The sequence below is a fragment of the Trachinotus anak genome, unplaced genomic scaffold (genome assembly GCF_046630095.1).
Source record: "Trachinotus anak isolate AG129_WGS33_773 ecotype Australia unplaced genomic scaffold, CSIRO_AGI_Tana_v1 ptg000004l, whole genome shotgun sequence".
NCBI lineage: Eukaryota > Metazoa > Chordata > Actinopteri > Carangiformes > Carangidae > Trachinotus > Trachinotus anak.
The window spans coordinates 18,498,250-18,517,699 of NW_027273855.1; the positions used below are offsets into that span (position 1 = coordinate 18,498,250).

The window sequence follows — 19,450 nt, forward strand, 5'->3', positions numbered from 1 at the left end:
ATTAAAATGAGTGCATGTTGTTTTTAAGCGGGGTTTTATAATCTTGTCGCTGTCTGCCCTAATGAGGAGCATTGTTATAATTTTTATAGTGCATTGCCATGCATGAAGAAGTTGCTTAAGTGCATTTTATTAAATGCTGTATGAAAAATGTTGATTTTAAATGTTGTGGCTTTAAAACATCTACCATGAGCAGCTCCCACATTAGAGAATCATAGAGATGATTTTTTTTTTTTTTTTTCAGTTTTGAGGATTAAGTATACCATGGTTAAAATTTTATACTATGTAAATATTTTCTGCTCATGTAAAATGTATTTCTTCAGATATTGAGACTGAGAATTTCAAACATTCATGTTTTGCTCAAGTTTGTCACAACCCTACATTTCTACCTCACTCCAATGAAGATATAAAACAAATGTATTAACGACTGAGCTCCTGTATCAGCATTCCAGTCTCTCGGGCTGGCTTCTCTGAAGTCACACATTATAAAAGAAATAAACAGTTATTCATCAAATATGACAAGGCTGAGTCTGTTCTGTTCTGTTCTGAGGGTGAGAGGAGTTTCTATCAGTATGTCCATCCATACCTAAAAGGAGCCACAGTTTAAGTGAAACTGCGTTTTTGGCAACTAAATTGTTAAATTTATGACGTGACACAAATAAAGAGTATAAACAGGATTTTAAATTTCTGCCATTGCAGAGTTGTTTTTTTTTTTTTTTTTAAATATTCTTCTGGACTGTATCAACATTTCAAAGACAATTTATATTTTTTACTCATTGTTTGCACCTTGCACCCGTTAATTATTTTATCTTCCCATTCGTCTTTCCTGTCTCCTTGGCTGAGCTGTTGTTCCAGCGATCAAGGCCAATGAAATGCAGCGTCGTTAAAAACTACAACCACCAGTCCGCTCCTCAGTTTCCCGGATGGAAACCGTATGGAACGTCATCAAAGCGCGTCTATATGCGTGTGCTTGTGCGACTCGTTGCAGGAGGCAGGTTTCAAATCCTATCTTTTAAATAATAAAGGGATTTGTTTAAAATGCCTATGAAAGGAAGATTTCCGATCAGGAGGACCCTGGACTACCTGCATAAGGGCGACATCATCTTTAAAAACAGAGTGAAGGTCATGACGGTGAATTACAACACACATGGAGAGCTGAGCGACGGAGCAAGGTCAGAGCTAACAGCTACCTATCTATCTAGCTACCTAACTTGATGCAAACGTGGAAAATTACATATTTAGTTGATTTTTGAAGCGATTTTAAGGGAAAATAAGTAAACCAAATCTTAAAGCACTGTCACTTTAAATTTTTTACCTGAAAAAAACAAAGTAAACTGTAAATGTGGGATGTGGAAAGTTTTGGCCCCTCTGCTACTCCCTACCAACTCATTTGCTTTTAATTGAATTGCTAGGACCTGAGCAGAATTCACAAAAGTCAGCTGATCGCATACCCAGAGCTGATGATTTTTTTTTTGACTATTCAATGCTTTTGGTAACACTCATGGTTTCTTCAAAGCACCTGACTGGGGATCTGAATATGAAATTGATACCTACTAAACAGGGACAGTAATGTAAAATTTATCAATGCGATTCCAGCTTGAAATTTACACTGAAAGGTAATTGGAAATGGCAGTCCGGAGGAGCTGTGGAAGTCAAAACAAGGTCTGGAAGGCCAAGAAAACGTCCGGATGAAACTGCACCTCAACCCCATATGACTGTAAAGGAGCTGCAGGAAGGTTAAACTGACAGGAGTGGTGCTGCTGGGGTCTACATGGATGAGTTGTCAGAGGGAAACCTTAGCTGCGGCCTCAACACAAAATTCAGTGTCTGAAGTCCGGAAAGCAACATCTGGATAATCCAGAGTCATTTTGAAAACAAGTGATGTGGACAGATGACGTTAAAATTACAGTTTTCAGCATCGACAGAAGAACAATGATCTAAAGCAGACTTCAAAATCCAACAGGAAAGACTTCAAGAAGCACAAGCTGAAGCTTTTGACTTGAACGTCATTGAAAGTCAGTGGGTAGCTCTTAAACATACTGTGCATGCAAGACAGTCCAAAAAATATCTCAGAAATTGAAGTGTGGAAAAAATTAGCATGAACTGGTTGTCAGACAAGATAAAAATTCCTAACTTTAAGAATAGAAAGACTGGTCGTCAGCCACAAAGGTTTTCAAACTGTGATATCTTTTGCACGTCCCACAATTACTATTTTATTTGTGTCTCTATTTTTTAAGTTCATGAAAGAAGACGTAACAGTGTTTTAAAATTTGACCAAAGGCTTGTTTTTTCATGTCTGTTTGCTGCGGGGGATGTTATTCACTATGTCTCACTTCAAAAAAAGTCGGTTTGTGTAAGTGCTGATAAACATTTTTCAGCACCAACTTCATTATTTCAATAGGTGTCAGCTCCTTTAAGAAAATGGCTATTAAAGTGCAAATGATAGGGGTGTCAATTTCGATACTGGGATGTGATATGTAACAATTAAGAAAATACCTGACAATGCTGGAGGCGAGTACATTTGCAATGGAAAAAACAATGTAATACCTAATAAATACCTAATTAGTGTTACAGTTTGATTCTCAGAAGCGTCCCATGAAAGAAAGTTTGAAGGCCTGTTATGTGAAGCTGTTGCTAAATTTCTCTCCCTTTGTTTTGCAGAAAGTTTGTGTTCTTCAATATTCCTCAGATTCAGTACAAAAACCCGTGGGTCCAAATAATGATGTTCAAAAATATGACACCATCACCGTTCTTGAAGTTCTATCTGGGTGTGTAGATTTGCACTGTTGTTTATTATAATAACAAGTATTATTATTATTATCATTATAAATAATAATGATCATAAATGTTGTCTCAGGCTGGGCTAATCTCTTGTCTTGCAGATGATGGGGAGCAGGTGCTGGTGGATGTGGAAGGGAAGGACCACAAACAAATTTCACAACACATTAAGAAGATTTTGGGCAAATCAGAGTAAGATATTCAGTAATTTCCAAATATGTTTCATGACTATATGCTTGTGATTAGGGCTCTCTGTGTTTGAACATCAACACGACTAATGTTGATTTCACTTGGCTGAAGCAAATCACTTCAGAAAATTATATCACCCTACTGTAATTCAGCCTTGAAAACCAGGTGAAATATAGATGTATATATATAATATTTATTGCAGCAAAACCAGGACAGTGAGACTGAAGCTGCTAATTAGAATTCAGCCATATTTTTTTATTTACATCTGTGCCGTTCCTGCAGTAACATCTCAAAAATGTCTGCTGTGAAAAAGGCCTGGTCCTGTAGTGACCAGATGACGTGTTTGTGTATTTATTTTTCTCTCTCTTTGCTCACAGGGAAGTGTTACAAGCTGAGGCTCAGGCCAAGATGCAGGCATCCAACCCCGCCAACTTTGGGCCAAAGAAGTACTGTCTGAGGGAGTGTATCTGTGAGGTGGAGGGCCAGGTGCCATGTCCTGGCACCACGCCGCTGCCCAAGGAGATGACAGGCAAATATCGCACCCAGATGGCAGCGTCACAGGAGTAAGAGGCTGAGAGGGAGGGCAGACTATTGTTGATTTACTGGACTATATTATTATATTATTATTGTTGTGTTTGATTTTGTACGGTGACATAAAAGGACATTATTGCATTGCATATTTTGTCATAAATATGCACAAGTGAATGGGTTGCACTATTCTGTGTGCACTGAAGATCGTCAGTGCCTCCACCATAAATCCAGCACAAACGCATATCAGTGTTGGGGGAGTCGATACTTTGAGCCAGGTTTGGACATCTTGAGTTTGTGACCTGGTTAAAGGTTCTTCACATCCAGATGTGAGCTGAATATTGCAATGTAAACATTCAAATAAAACCTAATTAGACATTGTGGCTGTAGTACCCTGTAACATTTTTATGTAAAAAAACAAAACAAACACAAAAAAAAGTAATCATAACCACAGTATTTTCATGTGAGTGTCAGGATAAAGTTAATTGATTAAACACAGGTTTTACCACATTTATGAAAAAAAAAAAGGGAAACAATCATATTTTACTGTAGACAACTTTTTTTATTGGTGCTGAGATGAAATTTTCTAAAGTTGATAAATTGATGCCTGTGTCCAAAATTTTAGTTTTATTTTGCAGTTATTGTTTTAAATGCAGAGGCATTAGTCAAATGACTTCCAAAGCTAAAATCAACTGCTAACACATTAAGAAGCTCCTCAAGTTATTCACACTGTCACAAAACATTTAGTGTCACATGTTTTGCTCACAGTCTTCTGTGGACATCACAGATAAGCAGTGTGAGATTCGCAGACACACAAAACACTTTGGTCTATGAAGAGAACTATGGACAGTCTGACTGACAGGAGAGCACATTAAGATTCATGTAAGGACCGACTTAGCAGCGCTGTGAGTGGTAATACTTGCTGGCATTCATGTAGTGTAAATATGTCCAAGATGTTGCTTTATCCTAAGGATTTAGTCATGTCTGTACACACTGGGATTTCAGTGAATTCTGGTGCTATTTTTGTTAACTTGAAGTTGCCTACAATGTGCCTTGGCAAATAGTGTTTAGTATGTACATGGCGAGATGGCTGGATGAACTCTGAATGGACTTCTTCGACCAGACTACTGAACAGATAACATGCTTTACATACAGATCTTAGTCAACAGCACAGAACAAGAGAAACGTGTTGAGAGATTTGATCAGTTTGTCTAAATTTATAAAAAAAACAAAAGCAGGAAGACAAGCTTGGCCACTAGCTCAATAGAAAGACCGGCATCAAACAGCACTTCAAAGACGCACAGACACATGAATCATGCAACCCAAGTGCTCAGTTGGATCGGTAGTGCCACTGTAAACAACAAGATCACAACCTGCAGGGGTCACACAGTAGGATGTGGAAAACCTTTTGTTCACTTGGCTCGCTGTGGCATTCAAGATTGCAATTTTTAAAAATAAAGGTCTCAAATGCAGCCATGTCAAAGCGAACCGTGACCTAGACCAGAAGAACCATGCAGACAGAGATAATGTCACTTAACAGGAATAGGTTAATGTTCATTTGAATTCAGTTTTACAGAAAAAAGACTAGACCCACTAAAACTGAACTTAACAGATGTTTGAACAAAAACTTGTCACTGATATTCTACCACTAACGTACCTGTAGTTACTTGCAGTGTGAATATTTATTAAAAGCATTTCCTTACAATCGTGAGATCATAACGCTACATCAGTATCAGCATGACTGACAAGCAACAGAAATGGTTTAATTCTGTGTAATGAGCCTTTTAGTGTCCCTTTCAGATCTATGAGAAAAGTGAGTGGTTTGACTGAATTAGTAATTTAGGCGTGTGATTAAACATTAATAACACAATTTATTTAATGATCAGTTTCCTTCAAATATTAGGCTATAGGTCTCAAAAGTCGAATTCCTTTTGTTCTTCATTCAATTATGAGATGGATATTTAGTCTGACAAAAGTTCATGGCCCAGTTAGAACAGTCGTGCATGGTTTGGTTCTTTGGCATTACTTCACTGAACAGCAGGAACTTCAATAACCACAAATTAACTGAAGTTGTAGGTGCAGTAACTCAGTACCCTTCACATCACTGGAATTAAGGGGGAACTCCACCGATTCTACACATTGGTCTTGGGGTGTACTACTGCAGGTGTGAAAAGAAGTTGTTTAAAGCCTTTTGTAGCTCCAGACGCTGCACAAAATCTGATGAATTTCCTCAAGTGATGGGGCTGAAGACGACAACAAAAAAAAAAAATCCAGGGTTGTGGAGTTAGAAAGAAGTGAGTTTACCACACCTCCGTAGCCTACTCTTAATCTGTGTTTGAGGTTTGAGGATATATCAGGCCCTGTTAGTGTAACACAGCCAAATCTCCAACTGAACAATGTACAGTTGAATCGCATTGTTGCTAATATAGGCACTAGGTTTTGACGAGGAGGAAGAACATGTAGAATTTTTTTTTTTTACTGTCCTTCCAATTTTGGATCATTGCTTGTATTTAGCAATGCTAAATTGGTGGAGATTTATTATTTAACCTTTGATTTTGTGCATCAGTCTATTGCTGTTCAGCTATGGTAATATGTTGTGCTCATTCATAGCTTCTGCCAGAGAGCCAAATCACACAGTCTGACTTCCACAAGACTCAACTCAAAAGACCCATCCGACTGTCCCATTAAGAAAATCTTTAAAGTGGCATTCTTCATTTGTTCATGTTTGCACTGATACAACAGGGTTAATATCTTCATGAACACTTCTGTACAAATGGATTTTTACTTGTGGTGCTAAAAAAACTGTGCATGCTGGGACAGGCTCCAGCCATCTGTGACCCTGTGCAGGATAAGTGGTTTAGAAAGACGTAATTAAAAGAGTCATTCCAGACTACTGATCTCTAGTACATGTAATTTGGGGACTAACCTAACCTTTCTGTGGTGCAGCAGGACCTCACCCAAACTAAAATCACTGGGCTCATTAGTCATGTAAAGTGAGCTATCCTTGCAGGACTTGGTAAGTGGCAGGTGATCAGGGGGCATTTTGAAGAAAAGGTGTCAGTGCTTCTTCTTCTTCTTTTGTTCCTGTAGGGTGTGCTGTAGATCTCTTAGGTTCTCTGACAGGAGCTCCACCTCGTCAAGACGGCCGCTGAGCTTGGCATCAAAAATGTAGGCCCTAATGTTATCAATCTGCTGCAGCAGCAGTTCTTCCTCGATCATGTCCAAATCGGGCAAAGCCTCATCAACATCTTCTTCAAAGGGGTTGGTCGAGGCTCCTGGAGAATTCCCAGAGGCCTCCATGAAAGGGTTACCTGGGTCAGTGTCGTCATTCTCCTCAAAGGGGTTTCCTGGTACAGTCTCAGCCTGGTTGTCTTCCTCGACGTCTTCATCAAAGGGGTTGTATTCTTTCTTCCCATTGGTTACTTCTTTGTGTTCCCTCTTGATGTCTTCAAAGAAAGGATTGGATGGATCCTCCTCTAGGGGAGAGTCATCCTCATCGAAAGGGTTAAGGGAGGTGCTGTTCTGTCCTTCACCACCAGGGGGGGTTACATGTCCCCCTAAGCTCCTCAGCCTAGGAGGTGACTCCTCCTGGGTTGTGAGAGCAGGGAATGCTCTTACAGATGATGGACTCCTCTCAGCTTTAGGAGTCAGGTCCTCTGCTGCAGTGTCTTGCTCTCCCTGGAAGCCCCCTGCCGGGCTGATATCCAGAGACCTCTCCCAGGTGAAGGAAGTCAGGGTGGAGCCCACAGCAGGGCCCCTTTGCTCCCTCTCTTCCCTTTCCCGGGCCTCCAGGCGACTGAATTCCCCCTGCTGCAAGTTTTCCTCCGCAGCCAGCTTCTGGGAGAGAGCGATGGCCAGGCTGGTCTGCTGCTGGTCGTATTCATCCTGCAGCTGACGCAAGTTCTCCTCCAACATGGCTACCTCGTCTGTTCTCTGGGCCTCCCGCGCTTGACGGAGGAACGACTGAATGTTCTCGATCTGCTGCAGGAGGGGGTCTTCCAGCTCGCTGCGTGTATGAACAGAGTCTGCGGAGGGCAACCAGCCACCAGCTTTGGTCATGCGTGGTACTCTGGGGGCCTGCGGCAGCTCTCCGTTGGTGCTGACAGGTGGACGGTTTCTCTCAGACTCCTGCCTCCTCTTCAGGGTCTCCTGAGCTGCCTGTTGAGCAGGAAAACATACAGTGTGAAGTGTACAGATTTAGTTCCTCTTTTTTTGACAGATGAAAAATCGAGAGTTGTATCAATACATAATCTCACCAGTCTCTCTTGTTGGAGTCTCTTCTCTTGCTCTTGTTTCCTCTTTTCTTTCAGCTCTTCATATTTCTCCTTAGTGGGCAAAGACATAAGACCTAACAGCTTCTCCTACAACAGGGAGGACACAAAGAATAGGTGAATTCAGGGAAAGGAAGGATCCAGGGAGAAAGACATACATAGCAGAAATACTGTATACATGTAATAGAATGATGATTAGAAGACACTCAATAGCTCCATTCAGACAGGATTTATTTCTCTAAGGGAAGTGGGATGACTTCAGTATTACCTGTGCTGGTTTGATTTTAATTACTTGCTGTGTTTTCAGCAAACTCTGCCATCCTCCCATAATTCAGGTTCTGTCTGGAGTGTTTCTCTGAATTTTTCTACAAACAGCTATGCTTCATTAGCTCAGCACACAGTATGACACCTCAAGTAGAAGAAAAGGATTTTACTAACCTAATAGATCACTCGTTAACATCAGTCAACTTATATGATGGAGGAAAATGTGGAAAATAAACTTTACTAGACCCTGCAAGCTCATCAAATGGGCTGTTGTAATGCTATATTACAGATGATTCTGTCTTAGCTTATCTAACACTGTTGTACCAGTCCCTTTCTTACTGTAACAGCATAGCCCATCATAGCTTATGGACATTCAGAAAGAAACAGGAAGGATGACTTCTATTAAGAGGGAAGAGGAGAAATATTTAATTACCTGCCCAATATGTGTAATTTATTCTGTATGTCTTTTTCCATGCTGAGTACTGTCTGAACATGGTCTCACCTGAACAAATAGTGTGGCTGTATACCGGACCATCCTCTGCAGCTGGAGCGCCTTTGGGTGCGGTGGTGGATCATCTTTAACTCCCAGTGTTAAAATCCTCTTGCTGACGAGAGAACAGAGAACTCCATTTTATCTTGTAAAACTCACACACATTTGACAAACATGACAAAGGAGTTCTATTCAATTCTGAAACAGTCATTCAGGACTGATGTGTACCTTAGAGCATCGATTAGTTCATAGTATTTCTGTACTTCCAGTCTCAGTCCACCAGCAGTGTCAAGATTGTATGTGGTTTCTCCAGCACTGTGGGAGCATACAGGCATGATGGTAAACTACAAAACAGTCCCTGCAATCCAAGATTATTTCTATAATTAATTCTAATTAAATAACCACTTTTTATATGAAGCTTACTTGAGAGACTCAGCCATTCGGATGTATTCTGGAGCTTTTTCATCCACTTTCTCCATGCACATCCTCAGCCTCTGACAGGAAGACAAGTTTTGAGCAAGTGAACAACAGGAAACCCCAGAAGAAAAACAATGCTTGACAGGAAGGATATAATCGAATAAACTCAACACAGCTTGAAAAGAAAACACAGAATCGACTGCACTACAACTAGGACCAGAATAAGAGGCCGATTGTGAGTTCTGCAATGATCCCTTTCGCATTGATTCATTTACCAACCTCATAAAGTTTCACTATGTCAGGCATGTGGTCCTTCTCTTCCAACTTCTGCTGCCTCTTCAACAGCGTGTCCATACAGTGGTGGCAGCAGCGGATCCTCTCGTCATCCTTTTCCTCCAGCATGGAGGTTACACTGCTCAGGCTGCTGATGCTGCCTCTCCTGGAGCCCATGCCACTGCTGCCACCTCCTGCTGGGGGAGACTGGGACTGACCGGGGCTTCCATGTACACACAGGGCTTCTCGTGTCCCGTTAATCAGCTTTTCTGTGAACAGACAAAAGACAAGAAGAAGTCACAATCAATGAGACACATACAGCTAAATTTGACTTCAACAAGATAACTGATGATTTTTATTTTTTTTTTTAGGTTTGTACATTGTGTTCATACATACGGGCCAAAGGTAAGGGGACAAAGTCCATGCACTTCCTACACATGATGGACCCACAGAGACGACAGTGGTGCCGTCTGTTCCGAATGTTGAACTTGTTTCCACAGTCAGGACAGAACGGGACATCTGAGTCATTCACCCATGAAACTACAGACTTCTCAATGGCTATAAAGGAGGATAAACACTTATTAGTTCATAACATTACATAAATAATATTCACATACACTGAGAGAAGTCAGACTTGTAATGGAAACTCATGTGGACAAACCTCTGATTTTGGCTGCATCTGAGTTAGTCCTGTCAAACGATGTCAACTGAAACGACAGTTTTCATGCAAATGAATTGCACAGTTAAGCCCATCTCAAATCTGATTTCAACAAGAGCAGAAAGAAAACAATGGTTTGAATGAACTTTGCTAATGAAAGCACACCTTTTCCAGTCTGATGATGAGCTTGTTGACCTCAATAACATAATGATCTATCCTGGCTGCCCGGTGTTTTTTAAATACATCCAGATGACTTCTAGTTGCTCCTACAAAAGAAAAGAGAAAGATTAAGTATACCGTCATTCTTTAAGACAGTTGTTAAAACTTAGTATATTTTCTGGCAATAATATAATAGTCTCACCCAGTTCCTGAGGTTCCCACATATAGGGGTCCACTCCACCATAGTAGAAGGACTCATAACTGCCAGTATCTGGTCTGTCATCCCCATCTCTCTTTAACAGCTTGTCTTTGGCTTTCTTTGCCTTCTGAACCAAACCTGTGCACAAAGAAATTGGGAGGCAACTTAGTCCAAGTACAGAAAATGCAGAGAGGATATAATACAGCATACACCAAAGGTAATTTATATTTTATTGCCTAATCATCATTGTCCTTTTTCAGCTATTGTCTCTCCCTGTGAAGCTGCAGCAGCATATTCTGCCTGTTCATCCTGGCAACAATTTCCCCAGGTCCACGGTCAATATACTGCAGTGTCCTTTAATCTAAATTCAAACCGTACTCAATGAGCTGCTTTTTAAGGTTGAAGCCTTTTGCTGAGCTACACAGTACAAAGTTATTTTTGACTAGAACGTGGGACTCACTTTTGAGCTGTCCTCTGACATGGCGGTCATCCCCAGAGTGCTCCTCTTCGTAGTGATCTTGGAGTTGGTAGAATGACTGAAGGTCTTTCAAGCACAGTGGGCAAAGAAAGCCCTCCTTCACTTCACCTGTCCCCTCAAAGGGGGAAGAGTAGCTGGAGGCCATGCTAACAGTCGGCTGTGTTGTTGGAAGAGAGGTGCAAGGTGGGAGGATTCTGCTTTGGTCCCCATGTCATGGGGTGTGCAACCCACCCCATATTAGCTCCATTGCGCCAGAGAAAATCCTCTGAAAAGCAGGACAAAGGAGATTGAGGCTACATAAATTACATGAATTGCAGCTATTTTAGACAATTCATATTTGTAGCAGCTTTCCTAAACGTACTTTAGTTGCGAGAGTGTATTTCCAACACTTCTGCTTCCTACTAACCATCATTCACTGCAGTGACACAATGTGACTTTTATGTGATTGAAATGTGGGAGGCAAGAGTGTCACTTTTTGTTAGACACGCTAAGTTAGAGAGGATCTTGAAGCTGATATATATTACATTTCTTACTTAGTGTAAAGATATAATTGGGGTTTACACCACCTGTACAGAATTAGCTAATTATCGTGTAACACTGTAGAGGAAAAATGAACTTGGCGCTACGTGTTAACCAGCTAACGTGGACTAGGAGTTCATATACCTAATCAACTCATTTAGATTATCCGACCCACGCAGCAAATACAAACCGAGCCATACGAGCAGCTATAGCGAGCACTGTTGTGCTGGGTGTATAATATCTGCATATTAAGTTGTTTGATTTAGTATCTGTGTAACGCTGGCCGCCGTTGCACTGAACAGATAATATAACGTTAGCTGGACAATGCTAGCAGCAGGTCTCGCCCTCTTTAGCCATCGTTTCTCCAATCTCTATGATGGAAGCAAGGGAACAAAAAACGTCCAACTTCACAAAAACAAATACTCACGGACTTATCAAAACAACGGATCATCCATACTTACAAATGAAATCGACAATAACTATGTTGTTGACAGTTCGGATTCTCTCTGACAGCTCGACAACACCAGCTGCAGCAGCAGCAGCCTGGTCATGTGATTAGCATTCAGTCTGTACACGAAGCGCAGAGGGACAAACAGAACGAAACTCACACGAACTGGGCCCCATCACGACCATAGACTGCATATAAAAAGATCACAACACTGCATCGAAATGTGAGCACCAGTGCTTGGCACCCATGGCTGGACTGATACCGCAGCCCCTCCTCACCCTCACCCCAACCTACCCCCCCCCCCCCAATAAAGTGTACGGGACATAGTCGATTAGTACCAGCTGCTAAATTGTGAATATTTTTCTAAGTCATTTTGGGGTTTTTTGTTAGAAAAAAAAACTATTTGAATATGTTAACTTGGGCCTCAGGGAACAACTATTTTTTATACTCTAAACGATCAATGAGATGTTAAGGAAAACAATTGTCAGACGTATTGATAATGAAAATAATTGTTGTTACGGTACTGGTTTTTGTGTTTTAATTATCTGAAACACAGATCAAATATGAAGCAGCTTGATAAACACCTGACTACAAATGAACACAATGTAAATTAAAACAGTTAAGAGTCACTCAAACGGACATGGCTACAAGGTGGAGGATGAAGGAGCCATTATATCTGATTTTGCATTTGTGTGTAGTGGTGCAAATGATAAATACATTTGTGATTAATTAAATTAATATAGACACAAATGATATGTACTGAACTTGGGGTTTTTGAGGCTCCAAGGGGTCTGGTGATGCAGCCTTGTTGGCATCATGCCATTGTGGTCCAGAATTTCTGCCTCTTTAAAACACAAACACGAGCAGCACAGCTAAAGGAGTTTGCTTGCTATAAGCTCAATTATGTTGGCAAATACAAGGTTGGTTTGCAAAGTGGGAAACTGCCTCAGGGGCCTCAGGTTCACTGTATCTCAGTTGGTTTGAGACAATTTAATAATTCATTTAATTCATTGCAACTTTGCTCTGGAATACACACTGCAATGTGACCTGTTCTAACCCTGAGGCTCAGTGTTATAGAGTGGCGTTGTGTCAGAATCTAGTTGAAGATTTTCAATTATTTCAGTTTCAATTTATAGTTTTATAGACTGTATATGCTTTTAGCCCATGGCTCTAGGGCTCTATAGACAGAAAGGGAAATTGAGGGAAATTGTCATGTTAGAGCAAACTTGAGATAAAAATAAAATTAGAAATACCAGAATTGCGGACCCGTGGAGCCAGATATTGAATAAAAATATACAATTTATAAATCAGGGACAGCATTAATCAGAAATCAGAAACACGGTGTGCAATTTTAGTGTTGGTCCTCCAGTCCAGTCTACTTTTCAAGTACACCCAAGTACTTATGGTGCTCTACAACCCCGACCTTGTAGAACAGCGTACTGGAAATCTGAGGTGTACAGAGTGAAAAGAAATGGAGACAGTCCCCCTTGGTGCTCCAATATTACTAACCACCACATCAGGCTGGGAGCTCCTCTCTCTATCTGACCAATTGTCAGATATCTAGGAGACAGTACACCTGCTGACACCCATCCTGAGCAGATTCTTCCACAACAGAAGTGGTTGGATGGTATTGAAAACACTGGAGAAATTGAAAAACGTGATTTTCATAGCGCCACCTACCATCCAGGTGAGAGTGAGCATGCTGAAGCAGGTAGATGGCAGCACTGTTCATGGCCACATCCGGCTGGTAAGGGAAACTGAAGAGACTAGATTTCACCTGTGGCCTAAGGTCGGCCAGAACCAGTCTCTTCAGTATCTTCATGACATGTGACATGTTAGTGCAACCAGATTGAGGTCACTGGGGTGGCCTTCTTGGGTATCTGTGCCAAGTAGGATGTCTTCAACAGCGTCAGTGTCCTTTCCTCCCATAGACCCATGTTGAAGATAAGTAGCACGATATGCACAGGACTTCAGAATCTAGGGTGGATACCTGACCCGAGCCTGACAGGTCAGGCTGGTTTTGAACAAAAATTTAGAAATGATGATCAGGTTCAGGTCAAGTTTGATCGTGTCGGCTGAACAATAGGCTTAACTTGTTCTAATTAGGATGTTTTGAACTGCTGATAGCATTGCCTAATGTGTGTGTTAAAACAATCTCCCTATAACCCGTGGAACAATGCATTTTCACTGTCATTTCAGGAGCCCACACATGCAAGCTGTGACCATGGTAACGACAACTGTGTGACAGGGTAACTAAAACTTGCTTCAGCTTGCATGAACTGCGTCAGGCTCGTGTCTGGTTCACACAGAAATATGCATCCCGTGCAGCACTCTCACAATAAAGATGCCCTGTGTTGTGTGCCCTTAGCACTTAACTTAATGGGCACAGAGCAACAGGGTACATACACAACGCACAGAGAATAGATGGAAAGGAGGCTATAGGGGTCCAAAGATCTTTTGTTCCCCTGGGCCCCCTCGCAGGTTGTTGCAGTCATGGGCAAAATAAAGTATAAGGACTATCTCAGCTGTCCTCAGTCTGTGGGTCAGGACTGTAAATCTGAGGTGTTACAGATGACTTAAAATATAAATGTAATTATGTTTTATACCTAAATCATTTTCCCAACTCGTGAATACGTTTACCTTGTCAAGCCTTTAAAACTAATTCAAATTGAACACTCAGAAAAAGAAAAATCTATCTTTGGTTGAACTGCTCAAAACTCACGTCAACACTGAGACTGTAAGTGTGACTTTGCCCCATTTTCAAGGGCTCATAAACCAAAACTGTTGGAAAGCACTGAACTACACTATCCACAGAGTCACTGAAGTGTGTTTGTCAGCGGTGTGTGCATATGACTGCCATAAAAAGGATGAATAGTGTATCTATTTCCTATATCGACCTCTGTTCTTGAGGAATTACAAGTGGCCTTAGACAGTTTGCGCATGAAATATAATTCATCTGAAAAATTTCATACTGTATATTAGATAATATGCATTTTCCTGCTCAGTGGTCTGTCAATCCAGGAACCCTGGGAATTACTGCTGTGTGTGTGTTTCAGTGGAGCATCTCTACCATTAGATCTCCATCTCTATGTTTCATGAATAATTTGCATATTTATCAAGCCTGTGGACAGCTGCTCCCAAGGCTGTGATGGAATAAGCCCAATTAAACGAAGAAGAGGCTACCTGACACGCCGTCTGCTGCTGAAGTGCATTAATCATTCTAGATGAGGCTAATGCAGCGCCACCGCTTTGTTGGGCTACACACTAATTAGACTTCGTTGGGTTGAATCAGCAGTTTAATAGACTTTAGCTCAATGAGGCGTGCATTTACTGCAACTGAAGCAAACAATACGTTTTTACCAATGCGCTTTATTGTCCAACAAAAGCATTGGTGGAAGCTTGTAATTTACAACATTAGATGAAATGAACGTAATCCATGCAATGATGTGTAGAAAAATAACCCGTGACACAATTCATTTGCTATGGTATTCATTATATTTTACATAAGTAGAAAAGAATGAAACACGAATCAGTCAGTGAATGGGATTTCTATGCATAAGTGTAAACGTAGCCACTTTAATTTTATTCAAGCATGTACTGTACTGACGAGCGTGTGTTGCCTCACAGAGGCGACATCGCAAAAGCCAGTAGACTGATGCCTTCATCCTTGACTTGATTACAACATAAGTAGCCTAATTAACGGAATACATACTAAGTAATAATAATAATAATAATAATGATAATAATAATGCATTAATAAAGTTAAACATAGGACACTCAATCTTATGAAAACCTTATTTACAGCGATATAATCAGTTTGAAGGACAATTACGCACAAGCTCCCCAAGGAAACAAACAGCAGGTAAATGTTTTGCGATGATGATACAGTCATTAACTGCCAGAGGAAAGAAGTGGCACAAAAAGATTAAATGATGTCAATTCTTTTTTCATTTTTAATAATTCATTATGGTCACTTAATTTACACATTTATTTGTTTACAATACAGCAGTATACGCACACCAGAGCTTGTTTTCTTTAACCTATTCGCCTTCCACTAAATCCTCCTCGGGTGCAAATCTTTTACCCGGGTGTTGTCTCTTCTCCTCAGCATGACTCTTGTTAATGTTGTCTAAAAAGTCGAGCAGCAGGCTGGTCTTGCTGCAGCTTGTGGGGTCCAAAACATCACACGGACTGTTTGTGCCTAAATCCGGACTCGAGTTATCCCAAAACCGTTTCCCGGGGTGTTGACGTTTTTCCAACTCTGAGAGGTCTTCGTCTCCATCCGCATCCCAGTCCCCATCGCCATCCTCATCCTCGGTAAATCGCTTACCTGGGTGCTGGCGTTTGTTGTGCAGCACCAGGTAGCGCTTGCCAGGGTGCTGTCGTTTAGAAAGTTCACTCAGGAGTATTACCGGGTTGTCAGAAATGTGTCCCGTGGTGGAGCGCTTTCCCGGGTGCTGCCTTTTCTGGAGCTCCATGAACGAGTGCGTTTCATCTTCGCGTTTGCCCGGGTGCTGTCTCTTTTGAACATCCAAGTACTGATCGTCCTCGTCGTCTTCTCTCCTCCCCGGATGCTGTCGCTTCTCCAAATCCTCGCTGTATCTCTTACCGGGATGCTGCCGTTTTGTCACCCATTCAGGCTGAGAGGAAAATCCATCTGGAAAGAAGAAAACACCGTTTAGATTATTTCAAGCGCCCCAAAGCTTTAATGAAACGCTGTACTGCAAAAATGTGTTTGTCCTTAACGTGCGTAAAATGCGCACAAATGAGTGTAGTTGGTGGTCCACATCCCATGCATCATATCAAACTGCAGATAGATTAATTCCCATTTTCATGTTTCCGAACACAATTTCTAACATTATTTATTATCTTTATTCCTAGTTATGTAACTGGGGAAGACCCAAAAGTACGCGTAAAGCTCAGAACTGCTTTGAGCGCCAATGTTGCCACTTTAGTTTAAGATTTCAGGTAAAATATGAAACAATAATCCAAATGTCTAAATCATGGTAGAAGGAATATAATTACTGACAGAATTAAAACTGTAAATGAAACACTCCGTATCAAATCAATTCCGTGACCGCCTGTAAAATGAGTCCCAGACAAATACTTTACGCACCGTCTTCATCCTGCATCTTTTTGAGGATGGACCGTAACAGGAGACTTTCTGCTCTCTGTAGGATGATGTCGTCTATGGTCCTTCGGTCCGTCTCATCCTCAGCAGGGATGCCCTGTCCCCCACACACCGTCAAGTTGCAGAGCACCAGAGAAGCCAAGATGAGAAGACATGTCGACTTCATGGTAAGTTTGTTGGTCGTCTGTTGAAGAAATGGATCATGGTCGATGGGAAATAGATTGTAGAAATGAAATTAATGTGGAAGAATAGTGATCTGGTCTAAAAACACATGGCTGCACTGCTGAAAGTTATTTAAATATCGAGACTCAAAGTCTTATTTTTTCTGAAAATAAACGGAAAACAATCGGAGGAGGTCATTTATCCAGAGCAAACATCTTGTTTCAGCTTGTTATGGGCATTTCTTCTTTAAGCTGATTACTATTCCTTAATTCTGATCTCATGCAAGTTATTAAGTAAAATCCTAAAGTAGCAGCGGGTCAAACTTGTTTTACAGAAAGAAAAGACATAAACTGAAGGTCATGCTGTCTAAGAAACCTCCTGAAATAAATCTAATTAATAAATAATAAATTTGATCCACCCAGATATGCTCAAAAAGAACTTTTAAAACAAAATATAGACATATTTCTTTGGTATTAGAATTTGCTCTGAAGTGTGCCAGACTCACCTGCGAAGTGTCCAGATTCTGCTCGTTCCCAGCCACTGTTGAGCGCACCGCAGGCAGTGATGATAGATGCTCTCAGCCTCTCGCAGCGGTTGGTGACCCGCAAAGGCCGAGTCTAGAGGTATGAGCAGATAACTTTCCGTCTCAGCATTTATACTTACCGGTCACTGTCGTCACATCTACGCTGGAGTCATTTTTCAGGATCCTTCGTCCCCATTGATGTCACCAAGTCGTGCGCAACTGCATATGGTGAATGATCCCCCTATAGGGGCCGCTGCCCAATTTGTCATTCTGAAAAACAAATAAAGGGCTGAGTCTGAGGTAGACAGCAGGTTATACTACAGGATGAGTGGGTAAGATAAATTCATTCATAGAAAATTTGAAGTTTAGGATCGGAATCCACAAGTTATCTATCCATATTAACAAATTTTCCCCTTTAAGTTGAAAAACCTTTCATTTGGCATATAGACTCATGTCTTCTGTATTGAGTGTGTCTCCTTACAAAAGGCTGCTATGTTTGCAACTCAGATGATGACTGATTCTGAGTATCTACACAAAAAATGTCTTGTGGGGCACCAGTAAAGGCTGCAGAGAGATATATATCCATATTTTTCATAAATACCCTAAGGTTACAGGACTCAGGAGGGAGAGCTGAACCCATCTGCTTCTTCTGGGTACAAGCAATGCACTTTCTGGTCACGATGCAACACAGCTTAATGTATCAGACCAAGTTTTTTTTGGGAGCAAGGGATTTTGACTTGGTATTTTGTCAAGCAACCGGAAAACTCACAGTTTGGTAACTTCTGAAGGAGTTTTCATACTTATTAACCTCTAAGCATCCACATCCGCCTTTAATTTCCCCTTCAGTAGCTTTAAGGTTGTAAAATTGTTTTATTTCACTCTATCTTCATTAAAGCTATATGGTGTTTACAGGGTGAAATATTCCAATCCAAGATTGTTTTTTTTTTTTTTGGTTTGCACCAAAGAACCAAATGAAAACAATCCAGATAAATTGTGCATCACTTCCTTTACATTTCACTTCTTTGTGTGGCCCTACTCTTCAGCTTCCTGTTGTTACATTGTTGTTATATTGCCTCCTGAGTCACTTGCCTGTTATTGCTTTTACTTTGTTTTCAAAGCACTTTGTAAACTTTGTATTTAAAGGTACTATATGAATAAAGTTATTATTAATATTTTTATTATCAGTAGTAGTAGTAGTAGTTTGATATTTTATGATCCCCACTTGAATTTTAAATGAAGCTCTGGCTGCTTGCTTGGTTACACAGCAAGGGTTTGTATGACTGACCCAGAGCTGGTTGACTGGAGTTTAAGAAGGTAATATAACTAGTCAAATGACCTTTTTTGTGTTGATGCCAGAGAGAAGAAAGGTGGTGCTGGAAAGGAAACCCAAGTGTCGTCAGTTCACACAAATAGAACGACCAAATTTTTTGTGTTCAAGTGCGACAAATGTTCTCTTTCCATCCAGATAGCTCTGATGTGATTTGCTGAGCTCTGAAAGTGTCTGCAGATGTCCGCTGTCTAAAAAAGATCTGTTTCGAACTGTCTATTTCTGTGCAGGCGGAAATGTGCCAGCATCAACTTGAGACCTCCACAAGAACACATGATGACATGGAAGTGGATGTAAGCACACAGTTTTCGTCTCAGCTGAACGTCAGGTCAGGTCATTTGAGTGTTGTCATGACTGAGCCGGCCATGAGTATGGAGGATGTTTATGTTTAACTGTCTCACTCTCTGGTCTCAGAAAAGGTTAAGGTTTATGTACTTCATATACCTCATAATGTTGAGCACCGGTGAACCGAAGCACGAGTCTCATACCTTCATCCAAATCTCACCAGAATTACCTGCGGAAGATATCTTTAGATAAATCCTGGTCCATTATGCAGAGTCAAATCGCTCCAGTGTATGATCGAGCTTGTGCATAGTCACACTCTGTCCGTGGTGAATGTCAGTGTGAACTGAATTGACC

At 41.0% G+C, this 19,450-nt stretch overlaps 3 protein-coding genes across 3 annotated transcripts; 1 reads left to right on the plus strand and 2 right to left on the minus strand.

Annotated features, from left to right (window-relative positions):
- Window positions 1-944: 944 nt before the first annotated feature.
- On the plus strand, window positions 945-3,873 carry mrps25 (mitochondrial ribosomal protein S25). The gene is made up of 4 exons (XM_071476606.1): window positions 945-1,169; window positions 2,659-2,765; window positions 2,880-2,967; window positions 3,342-3,873. The coding sequence occupies exons 1-4, from the start codon at window positions 1,036-1,038 to the stop codon at window positions 3,529-3,531; spliced, it is 519 nt and encodes a 172-aa protein (XP_071332707.1). The 5' UTR covers window positions 945-1,035; the 3' UTR covers window positions 3,532-3,873.
- A 2,084-nt stretch (window positions 3,874-5,957) lies between these two features.
- Window positions 5,958-11,795, minus strand: LOC139620765 (rabenosyn-5). The gene is made up of 12 exons (XM_071476605.1): window positions 11,682-11,795; window positions 10,684-10,966; window positions 10,227-10,361; window positions 10,031-10,131; window positions 9,869-9,914; window positions 9,604-9,765; window positions 9,214-9,476; window positions 8,941-9,011; window positions 8,746-8,832; window positions 8,530-8,632; window positions 7,749-7,853; window positions 5,958-7,650 (listed from the first exon to the last, which is right to left on the minus strand). The coding sequence occupies exons 2-12, from the start codon at window positions 10,844-10,846 to the stop codon at window positions 6,550-6,552; spliced, it is 2,337 nt and encodes a 778-aa protein (XP_071332706.1). The 5' UTR covers window positions 10,847-10,966; window positions 11,682-11,795; the 3' UTR covers window positions 5,958-6,549.
- Window positions 11,796-15,140: 3,345 nt separating this feature from the next.
- Window positions 15,141-17,690, minus strand: trh (thyrotropin-releasing hormone). Its single transcript, XM_071475006.1, has 3 exons — window positions 17,467-17,690; window positions 16,785-16,983; window positions 15,141-16,325 (listed from the first exon to the last, which is right to left on the minus strand). The coding sequence occupies exons 2-3, from the start codon at window positions 16,963-16,965 to the stop codon at window positions 15,709-15,711; spliced, it is 798 nt and encodes a 265-aa protein (XP_071331107.1). The 5' UTR covers window positions 16,966-16,983; window positions 17,467-17,690; the 3' UTR covers window positions 15,141-15,708.
- Between the last annotated feature and the right edge of the window lie 1,760 nt (window positions 17,691-19,450).

Bases quoted from the DNA above. Each gene is read 5' to 3' on its own strand.
- mrps25 (XM_071476606.1), top strand. From the start codon at position 1,036: ATGCCTATGAAAGGAAGATTTCCGATCAGGAGGACCCTGGACTACCTG. The intron at 2,766-2,879 runs GTGTGTAGATTT...CTTGTCTTGCAG, and splicing joins GTTCTTGAAGTTCTATCTGG to ATGATGGGGAGCAGGTGCTG. The intron at 2,968-3,341 runs GTAAGATATTCA...CTTTGCTCACAG, and splicing joins AAGATTTTGGGCAAATCAGA to GGAAGTGTTACAAGCTGAGG.
- trh (XM_071475006.1), bottom strand. From the start codon at position 16,965: ATGAAGTCGACATGTCTTCTCATCTTGGCTTCTCTGGTGCTCTGCAAC. The intron at 16,326-16,784 runs GTGCGTAAAGTA...TCTTCTTTCCAG, and splicing joins AAAGATGCAGGATGAAGACG to ATGGATTTTCCTCTCAGCCT.
- LOC139620765 (XM_071476605.1), bottom strand. From the start codon at position 10,846: ATGGCCTCCAGCTACTCTTCCCCCTTTGAGGGGACAGGTGAAGTGAAG. The intron at 9,477-9,603 runs GTATGTATGAAC...GTCTGTTCACAG, and splicing joins TGTCCCCTTACCTTTGGCCC to AAAAGCTGATTAACGGGACA. The intron at 7,854-8,529 runs GTGAGACCATGT...TCCCTGTTGTAG, and splicing joins CAGCCACACTATTTGTTCAG to GAGAAGCTGTTAGGTCTTAT.